The 22898-nt window shown below is 51.0% G+C and overlaps 1 protein-coding gene across 2 annotated transcripts in view; it reads left to right on the top strand.

Annotated features, from left to right (window-relative positions):
* Positions 1-22898, top strand: part of LOC140380209 (protein transport protein Sec23A) — an 81317-nt gene that overhangs the window by 50798 nt on the left and 7621 nt on the right. For both annotated transcript variants that reach the window (XM_072464373.1, XM_072464374.1), the window contains exons 14-19: positions 1919-2072; positions 5310-5387; positions 5465-5626; positions 5910-5996; positions 9782-9937; positions 13848-13913. In XM_072464373.1, coding sequence (XP_072320474.1) covers positions 1919-2072; positions 5310-5387; positions 5465-5626; positions 5910-5996; positions 9782-9937; positions 13848-13913 — 703 coding nt within the window. The remainder of the gene's footprint in view (positions 1-1918; positions 2073-5309; positions 5388-5464; positions 5627-5909; positions 5997-9781; positions 9938-13847; positions 13914-22898) is intronic.

The raw sequence follows: 22898 nt of genomic DNA, 5'->3' as shown, positions 1-22898 counted from the left end.
TTAGTGTGTGTTAGGGTGTGTTAGTGTGTGTTACAGTGTGTGTTAGTTTGTGTTACAGTGTGTGTTTTAGTGTGTTACAGGGTGTGTTACAGGGTGTGTTAGTGTGTGTTACAGGGTGTGTTAGTGTGTGTTAGTGTGTGTTAGTGTGTGTCACAGGGTGTGTTACAGGGTATGTTAGTTATGGTGTGTGTGTGTGTGTGTGTGTTACAGGGGGTGTGTGTGTGTGTTACAGTGTGTGTTAGTGTGTGTTGCAGTGTGTGTTAAAGGGTGTGTTAGTGTGTGTTAGTGTGTGTTACAGGGTGTGTTAGTGTGTGTTACAGTGTGTGTTGCAGTGTGTGTTAAAGGGTGTGTTAGTGTGTGTTAGTGTGTGTTAGTGTGTGTTACAGTGTGTGTTACAGGGTGTGTTACAGTGTGTTGCAGTGTGTGTTAGTGTGTGTTAGTGTGTGTTACAGTGTGTGTTAGTGTGTGTTAGTGTGTGTTACAGTGTATGTTACAGTGTGTGTTACAGTGTGTTACAGTGTGTGTTACAGGGTGTGTTACAGGGTGTGTTACAGGGTGTGTTAGTGTGTGTTACAGGGTGTGTTACAGGGTGTGTTACAGGGTGTGTTACAGGGTGTGTTACAGGGTGTGTTACAGTGTGTGTTAGTGTGTGTTACAGTGTGTGTTAGGGTGTGTTACAGGGTGTGTTACAGGGGGTGTTACAGGGTTTGTTACAGGGTGTGTTACAGGGTGTGTTACAGGGTGTGTTAGTGTGTGTTACAGTGTGTGTTACAGGGTGTGTTACAGGGTGTGTTACAGGGTGTGTTAGTGTGTGTTACAGTGTGTGTTAGGGGGTGTTACAGGGTGTGTTAGTGTGTGTTAGTGTGTGTTAGTGTGTGTTACAGGGGGGGTGTTACAGTGTGTGTTAGTGTGTGTTACAGTGTGTTGCAGTGTGTGTTACAGTGTGTGTTGCAGTGTGTTGCAGTGTGTGTTAGTGTGTGTTACAGTGTGTGTTACAGGGTGTGTGTTACAGGGTGTGTGTTACAGGGTGTGTGTTACAGTGTGTGTTACAGGGTGTGTTACAGGGTGTGTTGCAGTGTGTGTTGCAGGGTGTGTTGCAGGGTGTGTTGCAGTGTGTGTTACAGTGTGTGTTACAGTGTGTGTTAAAGGGTGTGTTAGTGTGTGTTACAGTGTGTGTTGCAGTGTGTGTTACAGTGTGTGTTACAGTGTGTGTTAAAGGGTGTGTTAGTGTGTGTTAGTGTGTGTTACAGGGTGTGTTACAGGGTGTTACAGGGTGTGTTACAGTGTGTGTTGCAGTGTGTGTTGCAGTGTGTGTTACAGTGTGTGTTACTGTGTGTTACAGGGTGTGTTACAGTGTGTGTTACAGTGTGTGTTACAGTGTGTGTTGCAGTGTGTGTTGCAGTGTGTGTTGCAGTGTGTGTTGCAGTGTGTGTTAAAGGGTGTGTTAAAGGGTGTGTTAAAGGGTGTGTTACAGTGTGTGTTAAAGGGTGTGTTAGTGTGTGTTACAGTGTGTGTTAGTTTGTGTTACAGGGTGTGTTAGTGTGTTACAATATGTGTTACAGTGTGTGTTAGTGTGTGTTAGTTTGTGTTAGTGTGTGTTAGTGTGTGTTACAGTGTGTGTTACAGTGTGTGTTACAGTGTGTTAGTTTGTGTTAGTGTGTGTTAGTGTGTGGAACAGTGTGTGTTAGCGTGTGTTACAGTGTGTGTTATTGTGTGTGCGTTAGTGTGTGTAACAGTGTGTGTTACAGTGTGTGTTACAGTTTGTTACAGTGTGTTACACTGTGTGTAACTGTGTAACTGTGTGTAACTGTGTGTGTGTGTAACTGTGTGTAACTGTGTGTAACTGTGTGTGTGTTACAGTGTGTGTTACAGTGTGTGTTACAGTGTGTGTAACTGTGTGTGTAACTGTGTGTTACAGTTGGGCGGACGCTCAGTCTCAGATCCAGAGCATCGCCGCGTCCTTTGACCAGGAGGCGGCGGCCATCTTGATGGCTCGTTTGGCCGTTTATCGAGCCGAGACCGAAGAAGGACCGGACGTCCTGAGGTGGCTCGACCGCCAACTCATCCGCCTGGTACTGCACAGCGCCCCCTGCAGCGCCCTCTGCAGCGCCCCCTGCTGCTGCAGTAACAGTACTGCACAGGGCCCTCTGCAGCTGCAGAAACAGTACTGCACAGCGCCCTCTGCAGCTGCAGTAACAGTACTGCACAGCGCCCCCTGCTGCTGCAGTAACAGTACTGCACAGCGCCCTCTGCAGCGCCCCCTGCTGCTGCAGTAACAGTACTGCACAGCGCCCTCTGCAGCTGCAGTAACAGTACTGCACAGCGCCCCCTGCTGCTGCAGTAACAGTACTGCACAGCGCCCCCTGCTGCTGCAGTAACAGTACTGCACAGCGCCCCCTGCTGCTGCAGTAACAGTACTGCACAGCGCCCTCTGCAGCGCCCCCTGCTGCTGCAGTAACAGTACTGCACAGCGCCCTCTGCAGCTGCAGTAACAGTACTGCACAGCGCCCCCTGCTGCTGCAGTAACAGTACTGCACAGCGCCCCCTGCTGCTGCAGTAACAGTACTGCACAGCGCCCCCTGCTGCTGCAGTAACAGTACTGCACAGCGCCCCCTGCAGCGCCCTCTGCAGCGCCCCCTGCTGCTGCAGTAACAGTACTGCACAGGGCCCTCTGCTGCTGCAGTAACAGTACTGCACAGCGCCCTCTGCTGCTGCAGTAACAGTACTGCACAGCGCCCTCTGCAGCGCCCCCTGCTGCTGCAGTAACAGTACTGCACAGCGCCCTCTGCAGCTGCAGTAACAGTACTGCACAGCGCCCTCTGCTGCTGCAGTAACAGTACTGCACAGCGCCCTCTGCTGCTGCAGTAACAGTACTGCACAGCGCCCTCTGCTGCTGCAGTAACAGTACTGCACAGCGCCCTCTGCTGCTGCAGTAACAGTACTGCACAGCGCCCTCTGCAGCGCCCCCTGCTGCTGCAGTAACAGTACTGCACAGCGCCCTCTGCAGCTGCAGTAACAGTACTGCACAGCGCCCCCTGCTGCTGCAGTAACAGTACTGCACAGCGCCCTCTGCTGCTGCAGTAACAGTACTGCACAGCGCCCTCTGCTGCTGCAGTAACAGTACTGCACAGCGCCCTCTGCAGCGCCCCCTGCTGCTGCAGTAACAGTACTGCACAGCGCCCTCTGCTGCTGCAGTAACAGTACTGCACAGCGCCCTCTGCTGCTGCAGTAACAGTACTGCACAGCGCCCCCTGCTGCTGCAGTAACAGTACTGCACAGCGCCCTCTGCTGCTGCAGTAACAGTACTGCACAGCGCCCTCTGCTGCTGCAGTAACAGTACTGCACAGCGCCCTCTGCAGCGCCCTCTGCTGCTGCAGTAACAGTACTGCACAGCGCCCTCTGCTGCTGCAGTAACAGTACTGCACAGCGCCCTCTGCTGCTGCAGTAACAGTACTGCACAGCGCCCTCTGCTGCTGCAGTAACAGTACTGCACAGCGCCCTCTGCAGCGCCCCCTGCTGCTGCAGTAACAGTACTGCACAGCGCCCTCTGCAGCTGCAGTAACAGTACTGCACAGCGCCCCCTGCTGCTGCAGTAACAGTACTGCACAGCGCCCTCTGCTGCTGCAGTAACAGTACTGCACAGCGCCCTCTGCTGCTGCAGTAACAGTACTGCACAGCGCCCTCTGCAGCGCCCCCTGCTGCTGCAGTAACAGTACTGCACAGCGCCCTCTGCTGCTGCAGTAACAGTACTGCACAGCGCCCTCTGCTGCTGCAGTAACAGTACTGCACAGCGCCCTCTGCTGCTGCAGTAACAGTACTGCACAGCGCCCCCTGCTGCTGCAGTAACAGTACTGCACAGCGCCCTCTGCTGCTGCAGTAACAGTACTGCACAGCGCCCTCTGCTGCTGCAGTAACAGTACTGCACAGCGCCCTCTGCAGCGCCCTCTGCTGCTGCAGTAACAGTACTGCACAGCGCCCTCTGCTGCTGCAGTAACAGTACTGCACAGCGCCCTCTGCTGCTGCAGTAACAGTACTGCACAGCGCCCCCTGCTGCTGCAGTAACAGTACTGCACAGCGCCCTCTGCTGCTGCAGTAACAGTACTGCACAGCGCCCTCTGCTGCTGCAGTAACAGTACTGCACAGCGCCCTCTGCTGCTGCAGTAACAGTACTGCACAGCGCCCTCTGCTGCTGCAGTAACAGTACTGCACAGCGCCCTCTGCAGCGCCCCCTGCTGCTGCAGTAACAGTACTGCACAGCGCCCTCTGCTGCTGCAGTAACAGTACTGCACAGCGCCCTCTGCTGCTGCAGTAACAGTACTGCACAGCGCCCTCTGCTGCTGCAGTAACAGTACTGCACAGCGCCCCCTGCTGCTGCAGTAACAGTACTGCACAGCGCCCTCTGCTGCTGCAGTAACAGTACTGCACAGCGCCCTCTGCTGCTGCAGTAACAGTACTGCACAGCGCCCTCTGCAGCGCCCTCTGCTGCTGCAGTAACAGTACTGCACAGCGCCCTCTGCTGCTGCAGTAACAGTACTGCACAGCGCCCTCTGCTGCTGCAGTAACAGTACTGCACAGCGCCCCCTGCTGCTGCAGTAACAGTACTGCACAGCGCCCTCTGCTGCTGCAGTAACAGTACTGCACAGCGCCCTCTGCTGCTGCAGTAACAGTACTGCACAGCGCCCTCTGCTGCTGCAGTAACAGTACTGCACAGCGCCCTCTGCTGCTGCAGTAACAGTACTGCACAGCGCCCTCTGCTGCTGCAGTAACAGTACTGCACAGCGCCCTCTGCAGCGCCCTCTGCTGCTGCAGTAACAGTACTGCACAGCGCCCTCTGCTGCTGCAGTAACAGTACTGCACAGCGCCCTCTGCTGCTGCAGTAACAGTACTGCACAGCGCCCTCTGCTGCTGCAGTAACAGTACTGCACAGCGCCCTCTGCAGCGCCCTCTGCTGCTGCAGTAACAGTACTGCACAGCGCCCTCTGCTGCTGCAGTAACAGTACTGCACAGCGCCCTCTGCTGCTGCAGTAACAGTACTGCACAGCGCCCTCTGCTGCTGCAGTAACAGTACTGCACAGCGCCCTCTGCAGCGCCCTCTGCTGCTGCAGTAACAGTACTGCACAGCGCCCTCTGCTGCTGCAGTAACAGTACTGCACAGCGCCCTCTGCAGCGCCCTCTGCTGCTGCAGTAACAGTACTGCACAGCGCCCTCTGCTGCTGCAGTAACAGTACTGCACAGCGCCCTCTGCTGCTGCAGTAACAGTACTGCACAGCGCCCTCTGCTGGTCATTGTTGATCTCATGTTTGTTCCAGTGTCAGAAGTTTGGAGATTACCACAAAGACGACCCAAACTCCTTCAGGTTCTCAGAGACCTTCTCCCTCTACCCTCAGGTGAGCTCTCATTGGTCCTTTCCTCTCACTCTTAGCTCCACCTCTGCTAACCCTGCCTCGCTCTGATTGGTCCACAGTTCATGTTCCACCTGAGGCGTTCTCCGTTCCTTCAGGTGTTCAACAACAGTCCAGACGAGAGCAGCTTCTACAGGCACCACTTCACCCGCCAGGACCTGACGCAGGCCCTGATCATGGTGCAGCCTGTGCTCTACGCCTACAGCTTCAGCGGGCCCCCGGAGGTGAGGGCCCCCCAACAGCCCCCCCAAGGGCCCCCCTAAGCCTCTAAGGGCCCCTCTAAGGGCCCCTCTAAGGGCTTGTTGGGAACAGTCTCTAATATTCAGGCAGTAGCTCAGTGTTGGTCTTCTGATCTGATGGTCAGTGGATCGGTCAGATCCGCTGACCATCAGATGGGCGGTGCGATGGCAGCTGCCTCAGGTGAATACTGCTGTTGTGTCCTTGGGCAAGACACTTAACCCGCCCCAGAGTCGTGTGTTTGATGGTTCCATGTTCTTTCTGTTGCAGCCGGTTTTGTTGGACTCAAGTTCCATTCTCCCCGACAGAATCCTCCTGATGGACACGTTCTTCCAGATCCTCATCTACCACGGAGAGGTAACTAGTACTAGTACTGCAACTAGTACTGCAACTAGTACTACAACTAGTACTGCAACTAGTACTGCAACTAGTACAGCAACTAGTACTACAACTAGTACTGCAACTAGTACTGCAACTAGTACTGCAACTAGTACTGCAACTAGTACTGCAACTAGTACTGCAACTAGTACAGCAACTAGTACTGCAACTAGTACAACTAGTACTAGTACAACTAGTACTAGTACAACTAGTACTGCAACTAGTACTGCAACTAGTACTACAACTAGTACTGCAACTAGTACTGCAACTAGTACTGCAACTAGTACTAGTTAGATACTAGACACACAAACACACACAGACACAGACCTCAGGGCGGCGTCGTCGTGGTGATCAAATCAAATCAAATCAATTTATTTTTGTAAGGCCCAAAATCACAACAACAGTTGCCTCTGAGGGCCACAGGGAGAAATGAATCAACAATGTCTGTGGTGGCGATGGACGATGTCCCAGGGTCCTCTGTCCTTAGTCTCTCCTTCTCGGCCAGGAAAAACTACAAAAAAACCTCTTTGGGAAAAAAGCGTAGAAACCTGGAGGAGTTCCAGTGAAGGAGAGATCCGACTCTCACAGACGGACAGACGGACACAAGGAGACTGGAGCTGGAGCCACTCTTCAGGCAGATGAGGGAGTGATGAGGGCGGCGTCGTCGTGGTGATGAGGGCGGCGTCGTCTGCAAACTTGATTAGTTTGATGGAGGCGTGGCTGGAGGTGCAGCATTTCGTGTACAGGGAGAAGAGCAGGGGAGAAAGTACACAGCCCTGTGGAGCTCCTGTGCTGATGGTCCGTGTGTCTGAGACATTCTTCCCCAGCCGCACACACTGTGTCCGATCTGTCAGGAAGTTGGTGCTCCACCGGCTGACTCCACCTGCAGGTGGAGTCGGGTACGTTGAGCTGGGAGAGCTTGTCCTGGAGCAGAGCAGGAGGTGGTGTTGATGCAGAGCTGAAGTCCACAAACAGGATCCTGGTGTAGGTTCCAGAGGAGTCCAGGTGCTGCAGGTGAAGTGGAGAGCCAGGTTGATGGTGTCGTCCACAGACCTGTTGGCTCTGTAGGTGAACTGCTAGAGGTCCAGCAGGAGGTCCAGCAGGAGGTCCAGCAGGAGGTCCAGCAGGGAGTCCAGCAGGAGGTCCAGCAGGAGGTCCAGCAGGAGGTCCAGCAGGAGGTCCAGCAGGAGGTCCAGCAGGGGGGAGATGAGGGACTTGTGGTGTGGAAGGACCATGCGCTCAAATGACTTCATGACAGACGTCAGCACGACAGGTCTGTGGTCATTAAGTCCAGTGATCCGGGGCTTCTTGGGGACAGGGACAATGATGGACGACTTGAAGCTGGGACATGGCATGACTCCAGGAGGTGTTAAAAATGCCAGTGAAGACAGGGGCCAGCTCGCCTGCACAGTGTCTTAAGGTGGCCGGGGTGACACCGTCAGGTCCAGCAGCTTTTCGCGGGTTGGATTTGCCGAATAATCTGCACACTTCCTGTTCCTGAACTGTAAGAGGGGCGGGGCAGGTGGGGGGGACCGGGGTCGGGATGGCAGGGGTGGCCACAGTGGGGGAGGGGGAGTCAAATCTGCAGTAGAAAGTGTTAAGTTGTTGTGCCAGTTTAATATCGTCCACAGCAGGGGGGGCTCGGGCTTGTAGTTGGTGAGAAGCCACTGTGCAGCTGAAAGTCCTGTAACTCCACTGTGCAGCTGAAAGTCCTGTAACTCCACTGTGCAGCTGAAAGTCCTGTAACTCCACTGTGCAGCTGAAAGTCCTGTAACTCCACTGTGCAGCTGAAAGTCCTGTAACTCCACTGTGCAGCTGAAAGTCCTGTAACTCCACTGTGCAGCTGAAAGTCCTGTAACTCCACTGTGCAGCTGAAAGTCCTGTAACTCCACTGTGCAGCTGAAAGTCCTGTAACTCCACTGTGCAGCTGAAAGTCCTGTAACTCCACTGTGCAGCTGAAAGTCCTGTAACTCCACTGTGCAGCTGAAAGTCCTGTAACTCCACTGTGCAGCTGAAAGTCCTGTAACTCCACTGTGCAGCTGAAAGTCCTGTAACTCCACTGTGCAGCTGAAAGTCCTGTAACTCCACTGTGCAGCTGAAAGTCCTGTAACTCCACTGTGCAGCTGAAAGTCCTGTAACTCTGCTGCTCCAGAATTCTGTTGTGGAAACTAAACTGTAACAAATGAGAGAAAATGAGGCGAAATATAACCAAGTTCAAAAGTGGTTCTTTATTTTAGCCGTGCAGAGACACATGTCTCACACAGACACATGTCTCACACAGACACATGTCTCACACAGACGCATGTCTCACACAGACGCATGTCTCACACAGACGCATGTCTCACACAGACGCATGTCTCACACAGACGCATGTCTCACACAGACGCATGTCTCACACAGACGCATGTCTCACACAGACGCATGTCTCTCACAGACACATGTCTCTCACAGACACATGTCTCACACAGACACATGTCTCTCACAGACACATGTCTCACACAGACACATGTCTCTCACAGACACATGTCTCTCACAGACACATGTCTCTCACAGACACATGTCTCACACAGACACATGTCTCTCACAGACACATGTCTCACACAGACACATGTCTCACACAGACACATGTCTCTCACAGACACATGTCTCACACAGACACATGTCTCACACAGACACATGTCTCACACAGACACATGTCTCACACAGACACATGTCTCACACAGACACATGTCTCTCAGACACATGTCTCACACAGACACATGTCTCACACAGACACATGTCTCTCACAGACACATGTCTCACACAGACACATGTCTCACACAGACACATGTCTCTCACAGACACATGTCTCTCACAGACACATGTCTCTCACAGACACATGTCTCACACAGACACATGTCTCTCACAGACACATGTCTCACACAGACACATGTCTCTCACAGACGCATGTCTCTCACAGACGCATGTCTCTCACAGACGCATGTCTCTCACAGACGCATGTCTCACACAGACGCATGTCTCACACAGACACATGTCTCTCACAGACATTTGTCGTTCTGTCCCTGATCTGACCAGAGCAAACATTGAGTTCAGCTTATTTAGGCACAACAGGTGCCACATATGCACAAAACCAGTCTAAACATATTGCAGAGACACACACTCAATGTTCTACCTCATGTGACACGTCCTCTGACCTCTGACCTCTGATCTGCAGCTTCAGTGTTCAGAGTCTGCAGAGACATAAGAAGTGTGACCCGGATGTTACACATATAAGACCTAAGTTCTATGGCCTCAGGCAAAGACATGACATTATTACACCACAGTTCACATTGGACAGGAAGATCCCAGGTGAGGGCCTCGCTCCCTCAGCCGCACGAGCCGCACGAGCCCGTCTTCCTCTTCTGACCTCTTCTCTTAGCCACAATACTGGTTATTTCTGCAGCTGATGTTATTAAAGCTGGAACAGTGTCCATAGGAGATGTGGTCTGGATGGATGGAGCTCTTCCCGGTGTAAGACACACACATGTTACACCGCGGCGCCTTCTCAAAGCTTCTCAAAGCTTCCACTGCGACACGTGTTTGTTCATCAGCTCCATGACATCATCTCGTCTCTTTCGAGTCTTTCTCTGTGTCATGTTTGTAACTGAAGGAACTCACTAACAGGCATAACAACCACACATGTGTAACCATGGAAACGTGCTGCTATGGGAACCAGGCTGCAGGTGTGACATTAGCATGTTCCTGACGTGACGTGTTCTCCTCAGACCGTGGCTCAGTGGAGGAAAGCCGGGTACCACGACATGCCCGAGTACGAGAACTTTAAACACCTCCTCCAGGCTCCGGTGGACGACGCCCAGGAACTGCTCCACACCAGGTTCCCCATGCCCCGCTACATCGACACGGAGCACGGAGGCAGCCAGGTGAGCCATGGACCTGTTACCATAGCAACGCTCTGTGACCTTCAGACCTGTTACCATAGCAACGCTCTGACCTTCAGGCCTGTTACCATAGCAACGCTCTGACCTTCAGGCCTGTTACCATAGCAACGCTCTGTGACCTTCAGGCCTGTTACCATAGCAACGCTCTGTGACCTTCAGACCTGTTACCATAGCAACGCTCTGACCTTCAGGCCTGTTACCATAGCAACGCTCTGTGACCTTCAGGACTGTTACCATAGCAACGCTCTGTGACCTTCAGGACTGTTACCATAGCAACGTTCTGTGACCTTCAGGACTGTTACCATAGCAACGCTCTGTGACCTTCAGGACTGTTACCATAGCAACGCTCTGTGACCTTCAGGCCTGTTACCATAGCAACGCTCTGTGACCTTCAGACCTGTTACCATAGCAACGCTCTGACCTTCAGGCCTGTTACCATAGCAACGCTCTGTGACCTTCAGGACTGTTACCATAGCAACGCTCTGACCTTCAGGCCTGTTACCATAGCAACGCTCTGTGACCTTCAGGACTGTTACCATAGCAACGCTCTGTGACCTTCAGGCCTGTTACCATAGCAACGCTCTGTGACCTTCAGGACTGTTACCATAGCAACGCTCTGACCTTCAGGCCTGTTACCATAGCAACGCTCTGTGACCTTCAGGACTGTTACCATAGCAACGCTCTGTGACCTTCAGGCCTGTTACCATAGCAACGTTCTGTGACCTTCAGGACTGTTACCATAGCAACGCTCTGACCTTCAGGCCTGTTACCATAGCAACGCTCTGTGACCTTCAGGACTGTTACCATAGCAACGCTCTGTGACCTTCAGGCCTGTTACCATAGCAACGCTCTGTGACCTTCAGGCCTGTTACCATAGCAACGTTACCATAGCAACGCTCTGTGACCTTCAGGACTGTTACCATAGCAACGCTCTGTGACCTTCAGGACTGTTACCATAGCAACGTTCTGTGACCTTCAGGACTGTTACCATAGCAACGCTCTGTGACCTTCAGGACTGTTACCATAGCAACGCTCTGTGACCTTCAGGACTGTTACCATAGCAACGCTCTGTGACCTTCAGGCCTGTTACCATAGCAACGCTCTGTGACCTTCAGGACTGTTACCATAGCAACGCTCTGTGACCTTCAGGCCTGTTACCATAGCAACGCTCTGTGACCTTCAGGCCTGTTACCATAGCAACGCTCTGTGACCTTCAGGCCTGTTACCATAGCAACGCTCTGTGACCTTCAGGACTGTTACCATAGCAACGCTCTGTGACCTTCAGGACTGTTACCATAGCAACGTTCTGTGACCTTCAGGACTGTTACCATAGCAACGCTCTGACCTTCAGGCCTGTTACCATAGCAACGCTCTGTGACCTTCAGGACTGTTACCATAGCAACGCTCTGTGACCTTCAGGCCTGTTACCATAGCAACGCTCTGTGACCTTCAGGCCTGTTACCATAGCAACGCTCTGTGACCTTCAGGCCTGTTACCATAGCAACGCTCTGTGACCTTCAGGCCTGTTACCATAGCAACGCTCTGTGACCTTCAGGCCTGTTACCATAGCAACGTTACCATAGCAACGCTCTGTGACCTTCAGGACTGTTACCATAGCAACGTTACCATAGCAACGCTCTGTGACCTTCAGGCCTGTTACCATAGCAACGCTCTGTGACCTTCAGGCCTGTTACCATAGCAACGCTCTGTGACCTTCAGGACTGTTACCATAGCAACGCTCTGTGACCTTCAGGCCTGTTACCATAGCAACGCTCTGTGACCTTCAGGCCTGTTACCATAGCAACGCTCTGTGACCTTCAGACCTGTTACCATAGCAACGCTCTGTGACCTTCAGGACTGTTACCATAGCAACGCTCTGTGACCTTCAGGACTGTTACCATAGCAACGCTCTGACCTTCAGGCCTGTTACCATAGCAACGCTCTGTGACCTTCAGGCCTGTTACCATAGCAACGCTCTGACCTTCAGGCCTGTTACCATAGCAACGCTCTGTGACCTTCAGGCCTGTTACCATAGCAACGCTCTGTGACCTTCAGGACTGTTACCATAGCAACGCTCTGACCTTCAGACCTGTTACCATAGCAACGCTCTGTGACCTTCAGACCTGTTACCATAGCAACGCTCTGTGACCTTCAGGCCTGTTACCATAGCAACGCTCTGTGACCTTCAGGCCTGTTACCATAGCAACGCTCTGTGACCTTCAGGACTGTTACCATAGCAACGCTCTGTGACCTTCAGGACTGTTACCATAGCAACGCTCTGTGACCTTCAGACCTGTTACCATAGCAACGCTCTGTGACCTTCAGGCCTGTTACCATAGCAACGCTCTGTGACCTTCAGACCTGTTACCATAGCAACGCTCTGTGACCTTCAGGCCTGTTACCATAGCAAAGCTCTGTGACCTTCAGACCTCTTACCATAGCAACGCTCTGTGACCTTCAGGACTGTTACCATAGCAACGCTCTGTGACCTTCAGGACTGTTACCATAGCAACGCTCTGTGACCTTCAGGCCTGTTACCATAGCAACGCTCTGTGACCTTCAGACCTGTTACCATAGCAACGCTCTGTGACCTTCAGGACTGTTACCATAGCAACGCTCTGACCTTCAGGCCTGTTACCATAGCAACGCTCTGTGACCTTCAGGACTGTTACCATAGCAACGCTCTGTGACCTTCAGGCCTGTTACCATAGCAACGCTCTGTGACCTTCAGGACTGTTACCATAGCAACGCTCTGTGACCTTCAGGCCTGTTACCATAGCAACGCTCTGTGACCTTCAGGCCTGTTACCATAGCAACGCTCTGTGACCTTCAGACCTGTTACCATAGCAACGCTCTGTGACCTTCAGACCTGTTACCATAGCAACGCTCTGACCTTCAGGCCTGTTACCATAGCAACGCTCTGTGACCTTCAGACCTGTTACCATAGCAACGCTCTGTGACCTTCAGGACTGTTACCATAGCAACGCTCTGTGACCTTCAGGACTGTTACCATAGCAACGCTCTGACCTTCAGGCCTGTTACCATAGCAACGCTCTGTGACCTTCAGGCCTGTTACCATAGCAACGCTCTGTGACCTTCAGGACTGTTACCATAGCAACGCTCTGACCTTCAGGCCTGTTACCATAGCAACGCTCTGTGACCTTCAGGCCTGTTACCATAGCAACGCTCTGTGACCTTCAGACCTGTTACCATAGCAACGCTCTGTGACCTTCAGGACTGTTACCATAGCAACGCTCTGACCTTCAGGCCTGTTACCATAGCAACGCTCTGTGACCTTCAGGCCTGTTACCATAGCAACGCTCTGTGACCTTCAGGACTGTTACCATAGCAACGCTCTGTGACCTTCAGGCCTGTTACCATAGCAACGCTCTGTGACCTTCAGGACTGTTACCATAGCAACGCTCTGACCTTCAGGCCTGTTACCATAGCAACGCTCTGTGACCTTCAGGCCTGTTACCATAGCAACGCTCTGTGACCTTCAGACCTGTTACCATAGCAACGCTCTGTGACCTTCAGGCCTGTTACCATAGCAACGCTCTGTGACCTTCAGGCCTGTTACCATAGCAACGCTCTGTGACCTTCAGGACTGTTACCATAGCAACGCTCTGTGACCTTCAGGACTGTTACCATAGCAACGCTCTGTGACCTTCAGGCCTGTTACCATAGCAACGCTCTGTGACCTTCAGGACTGTTACCATAGCAACGCTCTGTGACCTTCAGGACTGTTACCATAGCAACGCTCTGTGACCTTCAGGACTGTTACCATAGCAACGCTCTGTGACCTTCAGGACTGTTACCATAGCAACGCTCTGTGACCTTCAGGACTGTTACCATAGCAACGCTCGACTCTGACCTGCTGCTTGTGTTTCAGGCTCGGTTCCTGCTCTCCAAAGTGAACCCCTCCCAGACCCACAACAACATGTACACCTGGGGTCAGGTGAGTCTGTGACCTTCGACCTTTCACCTCTCGTTTAATCTGAGTCAGGTTGAACTGAGGCTCAGGGGTCAAAGGTTAGGTTTATGGTTCATCTCTGGGATCTTCTCTGTCGCATAAATAAGGCAAGGCACCAGCAGGAGGCCGGTCCATGTTTAGTCCTGACTCTGGCACCAGCAGGAGGCCGGTCCATGTTTAGTCCTGACTCTGGCACCAGCAGGAGGCCGGTCCATGTTTAGTCCTGACTCTGGCACCAGCAGGAGGCCGGTCCATGTTTAGTCCTGACTCTGGCACCAGCAGGAGGCCGCTCCATGTTTAGTCCTGACTCTGGCACCAGCAGGAGGCCGGTCCATGTTTAGTCCTGACTCTGGCACCAGCAGGAGGCCGGTCCATGTTTAGTCCTGACTCTGGCACCAGCAGGAGGCCGGTCCATGTTTAGTCCTGACTCTGGCACCAGCAGGAGGCCGCTCCATGTTTAGTCCTGACTCTGGCACCAGCAGGAGGCCGGTCCATGTTTAGTCCTGACTCTGGCACCAGCAGGAGGACGGCCCATGTTTAGACCTGACTCTGGCACCAGCAGGAGGCCGCTCCATGTTTAGACCTGACTCTGGCACCAGCAGGAGGCCGCTCCATGTTTAGACCTGACTCTGGCACCAGCAGGAGGCCGGTCCATGTCTAGTCCTGACTCTGGCACCAGCAGGAGGCCGGTCCATGTGGCACCAGCAGGAGGCCGCTCCATGTTTAGTCCTGACTCTGGCACCAGCAGGAGGCCGGTCCATGTTTAGTCCTGACTCTGGCACCAGCAGGAGGACGGCCCATGTTTAGTCCTGACTCTGGCACCAGCAGGAGGCCGGTCCATGTTTAGTCCTGACTCTGGCACCAGCAAGAGGCCGGTCCATGTTTAGTCCTGACTCTGGCACCAGCAGGAGGCCGGTCCATGTTTAGTCCTGACTCTGGCACCAGCAGGAGGCCGGTCCATGTTTAGTCCTGACTCTGGCACCAGCAGGAGGCCGGTCCATGTTTAGTCCTGACTCTGGCACCAGCAAGAGGCCGGTCCATGTTTAGTCCTGACTCTGGCACCAGCAGGAGGCCGGTCCATGTTTAGTCCTGACTCTGGCACCAGCAGGAGGCCGGTCCATGTTTAGTCCTGACTCTGGCACCAGCAGGAGGCCGGTCCATGTTTAGTCCTGACTCTGGCACCAGCAAGAGGCCGGTCCATGTTTAGTCCTGACTCTGGCACCAGCAGGAGGCCGGTCCATGTTTAGTCCTGACTCTGGCACCAGCAGGAGGCCGGTCCATGTTTAGTCCTGACTCTGGCACCAGCAGGAGGCCGGCCCATGTTTAGTCCTGACTCTGGCACCAGCAGGAGGACGGCCCATGTTTAGTCCTGACTCTGGCACCAGCAGGAGGCCGGTCCATGTTTAGTCCTGACTCTGGCACCAGCAAGAGGCCGGTCCATGTTTAGTCCTGACTCTGGCACCAGCAAGAGGCCGGTCCATGTTTAGTCCTGACTCTGGCACCAGCAGGAGGCCGGTCCATGTTTAGTCCTGACTCTGGCACCAGCAGGAGGCCGGTCCATGTTTAGTCCTGACTCTGGCACCAGCAGGAGGCCGGTCCATGTTTAGTCCTGACTCTGGCACCAGCAAGAGGCCGGTCCATGTTTAGTCCTGACTCTGGCACCAGCAGGAGGCCGCTCCATGTTTAGTCCTGACTCTGGCACCAGCAGGAGGCCGGTCCATGTTTAGTCCTGACTCTGGCACCAGCAGGAGGCCGGTCCATGTTTAGTCCTGACTCTGGCACCAGCAAGAGGCCGGTCCATGTTTAGTCCTGACTCTGGCACCAGCAGGAGGCCGCTCCATGTTTAGTCCTGACTCTGGCACCAGCAGGAGGCCGCTCCATGTTTAGTCCTGACTCTGGCACCAGCAAGAGGCCGGTCCATGTTTAGTCCTGACTCTGGCACCAGCAGGAGGCCGCTCCATGTTTAGTCCTGACTCTGGCACCAGCAGGAGGCCGCTCCATGTTTAGTCCTGACTCTGGCACCAGCAGGAGGCCGAGCGGGGGAGTTTTGTGACACTTGTTACAGGAGAAATCAAATACAGCCGTAAAGAGAATACTACGGTCATAAAAGCATTTGTCTCCTGCGCTCCTGGCCACGCCCCCTGAGCGCTGTCTCTCAAATACATTCTACAAATAAATCAAATGAATTATGTTTATTTAAACAACCAAATTATTGATCCATGAAACATAAAATTACACATTTATAACTAAATATCAACACTAGATTTCCACATGAACGTAGGACCTAAAGGACCTAAGGGACCTAAAGGACCACCTAAGGGACCTAAGGGACCTAAAGGACCACCTAAGGGACCTAAGGGACCTAAAGGACCACCTAAGGGACCTAAGGGACCACCTAAGGGACCTAAGGGACCTAAGGGACCTAAGGGACCAGGGAAATCACCCAGAGTCTGACCTGGCCCCAAAAGGGTGAAAAGCCTCTGGGGCCATTTCCCTGGTCCTTTCCTAGAACTCCTCTCATGTCATGTCTGTGACAGTGACACTTGCCACGCTGAAGCTTCATTTCTGACCCGTCTCTGAAACAGCAGAAGTCAATATTTCAATATTTCAATATTTTAATATTCATGATTATGTTTTTGTTTCTGTGTGAAAATGTTCTTTGAACAAAGTGATAAAGTAAAATATATATCTATGTTTAGAATTTGAAAAAATCATATTTTATCTTTTCAATGAAGAAGAGTTCAGTGACTGATCCACTGATGTCATGACCTCTGACCTCATGGACAGTTTTGTCAGTTACAGGTGCAAAGTGAGTCTCTTAACCACGTACAGACGCCGCGGCCTGAACGCGCCTGACGCAGAATATGAGCATTTGAAAGGTTTACACACTGGACGCGCGCTATCGACGCCCCGGCCACTGTACACGGCGCTCCAGCTCTACTGCGCATGTGCGCAGACAGCTCTACTGTGCATGTGCGCAGACAGCTCTACTGCGCATGTGCGCAGACAGCTCTACTGCGCGTTTACACAGACGTTGATGTAAAGTGGAGGCTCCTTAAGTGTGCAGCTGGTTTTAGGTCATTTTATTACATTGTGGGATTTATATCATTTTTAATGCCCTGAACTTTGTCATTAAAGAATAATTAAACTCATGACACTTGATGTGGAAATGAGTCCTAACGACAGCTGAGCTGGAGGTGTGTTCATCTGTTACTGTGGCAACAGGACACGCCCCTTGTTACTGCAGCTTCAATGATTGAGGTGGTTCATGTTCAGATTCTCTTTGTAAATCTCTTTTTGAACCTGGAGCTTTGACTTGTGTCACTCCCTTTTCTTTGCCCTGAGCCAATCATCCTGTCTCCATGGCAACTTCTGCTTCATTTAACCATTTTAGACTTCAGAGGGCGATTGTTTTGGCTTCTAGTCAATCTTCACCAAAAACTGCTTAGTTTCCTCCTTTGAGTCCGTTTGACTCACACAAAATCCTCACGTCGTCCGTGTTGTGTTTATTTCTTTTATTTTGCACAATCAAAAAGACGCTGTCATGTTCCTCCATGTTCCTCCATGTTCCTCCATGTTCCTCCATGTTCCTCCATGTTCCTCCATGTTCCTCCATGTTCCTCCATGTTCCTTCATGTTCCTCCATGTTCCTCCATGTTCCTCCATGTTCCGTCATGTTCCTCCATGTTCCTCCATGTTCCGTCATGTTCCGTCATGTTCCTCCATGTTCCGTCATGTTCCGTCATGTTCCGTCATGTTCCTCCATGTTCCGTCATGTTCCGTCATGTTCCTCCATGTTCCTCCATGTTCCTCCATGTTCCGTCATGTTCCGTCATGTTCCGTCATGTTCCGTCATGTTCCTCCATGTTCCTCCATGTTCCGTCATGTTCCGTCATGTTCCGTCATGTTCCGTCATGTTCCGTCATGTTCCTCCATGTTCCGTCATGTTCCTCCATGTTCCGTCATGTTCCTCCATGTTCCTCCATGTTCCGTCATGTTCCGTCATGTTCCGTCATGTTCCTCCATGTTCCTCCATGTTCCTCCATGTTCCTCCATGTTCCGTCATGTTCCGTCATGTTCCGTCATGTTCCGTCATGTTCCTCCATGTTCCTCCATGTTCCGTCATGTTCCTCCATGTTCCGTCATGTTCCTCCATGTTCCTCCATGTTCCGTCATGTTCCGTCATGTTCCTCCATGTTCCTCCATGTTCCTCCATGTTCCTCCATGTTCCTCCATGTTCCGTCATGTTCCGTCATGTTCCGTCATGTTCCTCCATGTTCCTCCATGTTCCTCCATGTTCCTCCATGTTCCGTCATGTTCCGTCATGTTCCGTCATGTTCCTCCATGTTCCGTCATGTTCCTCCATGTTCCTCCATGTTCCTTCATGTTCTGTCATGTTCCTCCATGTTCCTCCATGTTCCTCCATGTTCCGTCATGTTCCTCCATGTGCCTCCATGTTCCTCCATGTTCCTTCATGTTCCTCCATGTTCCGTCATGTTCCTCCATGTTCCGTCATGTTCCTCCATGTTCCTCCATGTTCCTCCATGTTCCGTCATGTTCCGTCATGTTCCGTCATGTTCCTCCATGTTCCGTCATGTTCCGTCATGTTCCGTCATGTTCCTCCATGTTCCGTCATGTTCCTCCATGTTCCTCCATGTTCCTTCATGTTCCGTCATGTTCCTCCATGTTCCTCCATGTTCCTCCATGTTCCTCCATGTTCCGTCATGTTCCTCCATGTTCCTCCATGTTCCTTCATGTTCCTCCATGTTCCTCCATGTTCCGTCATGTTCCGTCATGTTCCTCCATGTGCCTCCATGTTCCTCCATGTTCCTCCATGTTCCTCCATGTTCCTCCATGTTCCGTCATGTTCCTCCATGTTCCGTCATGTTCCTTCATGTTCCTCCATGTTCCTCCATGTTCCGTCATGTTCCGTCATGTTCCGTCATGTTCCGTCATGTTCCGTCATGTTCCTCCATGTTCCTCCATGTTCCTCCATGTTCCGTCATGTTCCTCCATGTTCCTCCATGTTCCTCCATGTTCCTCCATGTTCCGTCATGTTCCGTCATGTTCCTCCATGTTCCGTCATGTTCCGTCATGTTCCGTCATGTTCCTCCATGTTCCTCCATGTTCCGTCATGTTCCGTCATGTTCCGTCATGTTCCTCCATGTTCCGTCATGTTCCTCCATGTTCCTCCATGTTCCTTCATGTTCCGTCATGTTCCTCCATGTTCCTCCATGTTCCGTCATGTTCCTCCATGTTCCTCCATGTTCCGTCATGTTCCGTCATGTTCCTCCATGTTCCTCCATGTTCCTCCATGTTCCGTCATGTTCCTCCATGTTCCTCCATGTTCCTCCATGTTCCTCCATGTTCCTCCATGTTCCTCCATGTTCCTCCATGTTCCGTCATGTTCCTCCATGTTCCTCCATGTTCCTCCATGTTCCTCCATGTTCCGTCATGTTCCTCCATGTTCCTCCATGTTCCTCCATGTTCCGTCATGTTCCGTCATGTTCCGTCATGTTCCTCCATGTTCCTCCATGTTCCTCCATGTTCCGTCATGTTCCGTCATGTTCCTCCATGTTCCTCCATGTTCCTCCATGTTCCGTCATGTTCCGTCATGTTCCTCCATGTACCTCCATGTTCCGTCATGTTCCGTCATGTTCCGTCATGTTCCGTCATGTTCCTCCATGTTCCTCCATGTTCCGTCATGTTCCGTCATGTTCCTCCATGTTCCTCCATGTTCCTCCATGTTCCGTCATGTTCCTCCATGTTCCTCCATGTTCCGTCATGTTCCGTCATGTTCCGTCATGTTCCTCCATGTTCCTCCATGTTCCGTCATGTTCCGTCATGTTCCGTCATGTTCCTCCATGTTCCTCCATGTTCCGTCATGTTCCGTCATGTTCCTCCATGTACCTCCATGTTCCGTCATGTTCCGTCATGTTCCTCCATGTTCCTCCATGTTCCTCCATGTTCCTCCATGTTCCGTCATGTTCCGTCATGTTCCTCCATGTTCCTCCATGTTCCGTCATGTTCCGTCATGTTCCGTCATGTTCCGTCATGTTCCGTCATGTTCCGTCATGTTCCTCCATGTTCCTCCATGTTCCGTCATGTTCCGTCATGTTCCTCCATGTACCTCCATGTTCCGTCATGTTCCGTCATGTTCCGTCATGTTCCGTCATGTTCCGTCATGTTCCTCCATGTACCTCCATGTTCCGTCATGTTCCGTCATGTTCCGTCATGTTCCGTCATGTTCCTCCATGTTCCTCCATGTTCCTCCATGTTCCTCCATGTTCGGTCATGTTCCGTCATGTTCCGTCATGTTCCTCCATGTTCCTCCATGTTCCTCCATGTTCCTCCATGTTCCGTCATGTTCCTCCATGTTCCTCCATGTTCCTCCATGTTCCGTCATGTTCCTCCATGTTCCTCCATGTTCCTCCATGTTCCGTCATGTTCCGTCATGTTCCTCCATGTTCCTCCATGTTCCTCCATGTTCCTCCATGTTCCGTCATGTTCCGTCATGTTCCGTCATGTTCCGTCATGTTCCGTCATGTTCCGTCATGTGCAGGATGTGCGCGGTGTTACGGCAGTTTCCTGTGAACAATGATCAAGTAAAGAGTAACCAGGCAATAACTTGAAGCAGAAACAGAGTCTCTCGGTCTCTCTCAAAAGGTGGAAGTTTATTCACGTGCACAGTGGATAAACACCCTCACTTTCCCTAAGACAAGGTCGTTCTGTCCCTACCTAACTTTACAAGTTACAAAGTACACCTTTTATAGGTGGTAACAAACATAACATAATCACAACCCAAATCAGCTCAAAAAGAGATAGACCAGACTATCACGTCTGTGACGGTTCCATCTCTTCAGAGGTTTAATCAAAGACCATTTCCACACTGAATCCGGTCCTGACGCATTAATTGATGATTAAGAGGCGCCGGACAGTAGATATTCAGTATAATCAGGACCTCATATTCTTATCCCATCTGCACAGGAGAACAACAAAGATATTAATTCCGTGACATGTCATGGCCTAAAACATCATTAGAATGACATGACATGACCCATTTTCTGCCATTACAATACCACTCTTTTGATTATCTTAAACCCCTGTTTAATATCATATCATCAATCAATTACCAATCAGAGAAAATATTAATTAATAATTAATAACACAACAAAAAATGAATAATAACAATAATTAGATAAATTATCAACAAAAAAAATATTAATAAAAAATGACCAATTTAATGATTAAAAACACGAATTAGAAATAAAATAATAATCAAAATAATAATAATAATAATAATAAAAAATAGATAAAATTATTTATATTAATAAAGTTAACCCCAGCTCCCCCGTCCCGAGACCCCCTCCACCGGCCAGGAAAAAACTACCAAACCTCTTTGGGATAAAAGTAGAAACCTGGAGGAATTCCCCTGTGAATGGGGCTCAGGACGGACAGGCTGATGCTGACTTCTGGAAGAAGAAAAAAAATGCTCGATTAATTTCATCAAATAAAGATTTCAGTCTATCTCTTGTCTTAATTTAAGTCATTACAATTTCCCTTTGAATCAGTGATTTTAAAAACAGTTTAAAAGAAATTAATAAAACTGTTAAAGTTTTATTTGCCTCCGCTCTTGTTTATGCCGTTACTGGCTTAAGGTCTCATTCCCTTGATGATTGAATCATCATCTGAATCACTAATGTAGCCTGTGTCTTGCTTAGACGCGTCTCTATCTGGCCCTGGAACCTGAACAGACACATATTGAGCAGAAACCATTTTACCAATCGCTTTGAACAAACATGGGAGAACACAAGAAAACAGAATCAAGATTACCCCTACAATAATCCCAACATTTATGAGTACGTCACGCCAGGAAGTAAGAGCCCATCCTAACACAGAAAAAGGGTGAGTGGCAGTGACAGTTTCAGATTCCATGAGATTACGGAGTCTGGTCAAATTTGCGAGTCCCTGTTGGATCGCACCCCCATCCTCATCATTAGCAGATATGTAGGTACAGCAGCTCCCTTTTAGTAAAGTGCACACCCCCCACTGGAGGCTGTTATCTGATCCAGCACAATACGATTTTGAAGTGCTACTGCGCGAAGTGCATGCATCTCCTCTCTCTCTGCCTCAAAAGTAGCTAATGTTGTGTTTATAAAAGCAGTAAATCTATAGCTAAGAGTCTCCATACGCAACATCAATTTACCCACTCCCACACTTGGGAACAATGCAAATAGGACCTTTTCCCCCGTAGTCCAAATTTTATGGTCATCTGGCACGTCAGACCCCCAAACAGCGTCATGAGATGCCAGATCCCTTTGTGTCCTGGGTGTGTGATGTGGTATGCTGGATATTATGTATGAATGATCTGAAGGAATCACAGCTGCGCATCGGCCAACCCATCCCGCCGGAAGACATTCATACATGTAATATCCACAAAGAAACATGTACCCCTCTTTTGGAACGGTCCCTAAAATGTCCGGAACAGTGAAGTAAGGTGCACATGTGGTTTTGGGGCCCGCCTGAGAATTATTCAGGTGGGTGTTCAAGTGGGTGTTGTTCACCAGATAAGTGCACGGGACATATACTGTGGAACAATATAAATCAGGGATTTGCCCTACATGGAGTGGTTTAAGTTCAGATCCTGGACCGATAGATAAGGTGGATGCAATAGTCTGTGCAAAGCATGTAAATTTAGAGCCAGGTCGAATGTGGACTGGTCCAAAAAGCGGCCCTAGTTTTACATTTTTAGGAGGTCTGATGTGAATCTGAGGTCGGAACTTAATCTTGCGTGGGAGAAGAGGAATCACCGCTCTCCACGCAGACCAAACTATCCTACTCAGAAGTTTAACATTATCTCTAGAAATTAGAGTGCCAGGTAACATGTTGGATAAATTAGGCACAGGGAGAGGGAGCACGTGTGGGGAGTTGGTTGCCATGGGCATGTGTGTACATACATAACAATCTCTC

Source organism: Eucyclogobius newberryi, unplaced genomic scaffold (assembly GCF_026437365.1).
Source record: "Eucyclogobius newberryi isolate DKJ021-1_F unplaced genomic scaffold, fEucNew1.0.hap1 SCAF_45, whole genome shotgun sequence".
Lineage (NCBI taxonomy): Eukaryota > Metazoa > Chordata > Actinopteri > Gobiiformes > Gobiidae > Eucyclogobius > Eucyclogobius newberryi.
Note: the sequence above shows the minus strand (reverse complement) of the source record. Positions and strands in the feature narration are given on the sequence as shown.